This window comes from Charadrius vociferus, unplaced genomic scaffold (assembly GCF_000708025.1).
Source record: "Charadrius vociferus isolate BGI_N301 unplaced genomic scaffold, ASM70802v2 scaffold220, whole genome shotgun sequence".
NCBI classification, from domain to species: domain Eukaryota; kingdom Metazoa; phylum Chordata; class Aves; order Charadriiformes; family Charadriidae; genus Charadrius; species Charadrius vociferus.
In genome coordinates, this window is record NW_009646506.1 from 874,011 (window position 1) to 876,177 (window position 2,167).

Consider the following 2,167-nt stretch of genomic DNA (forward strand, 5'->3'; position numbering starts at 1 on the left):
CACATCTGTTGAATTCTTCTATGCTACCAAATTGCACAAACAAAACATCAAATTCCAGCCCTAAAACAGGCATGAAAAGGATATTAAGGTTAAGTTAGAAACACTCAAAATTAGGAAGTAAGTGTCAAAGACAACTGTAATATCTACACATACAAGAGACGCCAAGAGTCTATTGGAAATCGTGGAGGCGGTAGTCCGCTGTGGCAAAGCTAAGACTGTGGGGAGGTGGACAGGCCTCTCCCCCCTGGGTGTACCCCAACCCAGCTCCCCTTCCCTCCCCCTGGCCCTGACCCCCCCATCTTGATAATCTCCAGGTGTTTCTGCTACAGTGTGCTTTGACAGTGGCACGGGCCTGACCTCAGAGTGTTTGTGCTTGGTTATTATTCTGGCATGCTGTCAAAACTTTACTGTAGAGCATGTCAGAAGGAACATAGTGATTATTTTTTTTCAATAGATGATTCTTTGGCAAACTATGAAAATAATTTCATTGGAGAAGAAAAAAAAAAAGTTCCTCTTGCTACAGGGCTTTCTTCCTGCAAATTTCAAAGGCCTGCTGTGAATAATAGTGTTACAACTTCCAAGCTTCAAGGATATTTTATAGTGGAAAGTGTTAGGCAACCAAAATAAATATCAGTTCCCACTCTTACGAAATAAAGATTTTTCTTTATGTTGTACCTTAAACCCCATGGTAAATGATATTTTTTTAGAGATGCAGCAGTATGTGTCCAAGAGAGTTATTTTTTTCATAGAGATACTAGGTTTGTTCTAGCTTGTTTACATCTAAATGAGAAATAATTTAAGACAGAAAGAGCACGATGGCTTTCTGTGTGGAGAAAAATGTAACAGGAATTTATCTTCTTAAAGGACTGAAGGAAATCCTTACACCCAAGTGCTGCCAGTCTCTAGGGTGTTCAAAATACACATTTTTATTTTATGGCTTGAATGCATCTCTACTTACAAGATTTTTGAATATTTTTGACAAACCTGGTCTGAGTTTTCTGCTAGCGGAGTTACAGATGAGGCAAGTTTTCCATGGTTTGGGGTTTTATTGCGAATGCTTTGCACAGCTCTGGTTATGTGCTTCCTTCTCATGACATCAGTGCTGAAGGGGAGAAAGAATGTAAACATCTGTTTTTTATAATTCAATTCCAGGCTTATAACTTGATTAGGATAAGCAATGTTTCTACATGATTAATTTTCCAGTCACAATATAATGGTTTTGAGTGCGCAGTTTTAGCACCAATTTTAAGATTAGTAAAATAAGGAGGGAAACTAATGAGGTAAATTCTGCGTCATGGTCTACCTTTCCGAGCTGCTGTGCACCTTGTCCACCTCACTCATCCCACAGAAAACAAAGGGTGCGATTCCTCTCCCACTTGGTGTTTAAAATGATGTCCCATTGCTCCCCGCAGCACATGATGCAGCTAATAGAAAAGGAGGCTTGAGTCAGCAGCATTGAGGTGATCTGGAGCAATGTGGATCCAGCTCCTGGCTGGACTCTCTCGAGTCCTTTCATCTGGTGTTGGGTCAGGGACCTAGGATTGGATTTTCAAAAAGTGCCTGCTGGGACATCGCTACATCCTTAAACAACGAAGGAGCTCTGAAATACATAGTATTTAATCTCTTCCATCTCCTGAGTGGGGTTAAAACACCACTCTGGCCACTTGCTTTTCTTCACCGTCCAGTTTTTTTCTTGTACAAGAGACTGCCAGTGCCTGCAGACGTGGTCCTGATCATGTTTTGGGGTCTTTACTACCCACTTTAATATTCACTGTGAGAATATGTTCAGAAGAGCTGAGGAAAACTGAGGCTGGAAGGGGCCTTGGGAGGTCCAGCCTCTGGGTTTCAGATAGTAGCTGTGGAAGTGTAACCGAAACAAGAGGAGAACCAGAGCAGCAGCACAAGTAGGAGCCATGTCAGTCTCATATCACGCATTAATAAAATAACAATAAATACACTCATCTGCCCTCTCAGGGATGAGCTCGAGTCAGCACCACCGCCCTCATCGTCCTGTCAGGTGTGGGCACAGACCCCGTTCCGCGATGGGCAGGTCTGTACCTCATCCTGCAGCCCCCCGTTCCCGCCAGGCAGGCTCCCCCGCGGGGCTCCCCGGCCGTCGGGCCCGGGCCCGGGGCGGGCTGCTCGGGGCAGCAGGAGGCCAGGTGCG

The 2,167-nt window shown here is 44.5% G+C and overlaps 1 protein-coding gene across 1 annotated transcript in view; it reads left to right on the forward strand.

The window, feature by feature from the left end:
- Positions 1 to 2,042: 2,042 nt before the first annotated feature.
- The window catches only part of HMCN1 (hemicentin 1), a 214,230-nt gene continuing 214,105 nt past the window's right edge, over positions 2,043 to 2,167 (forward strand). The window contains exon 1 of the mRNA XM_009884504.1: positions 2,043 to 2,162. Coding sequence (XP_009882806.1) covers positions 2,043 to 2,162 — 120 coding nt within the window. The remainder of the gene's footprint in view (positions 2,163 to 2,167) is intronic.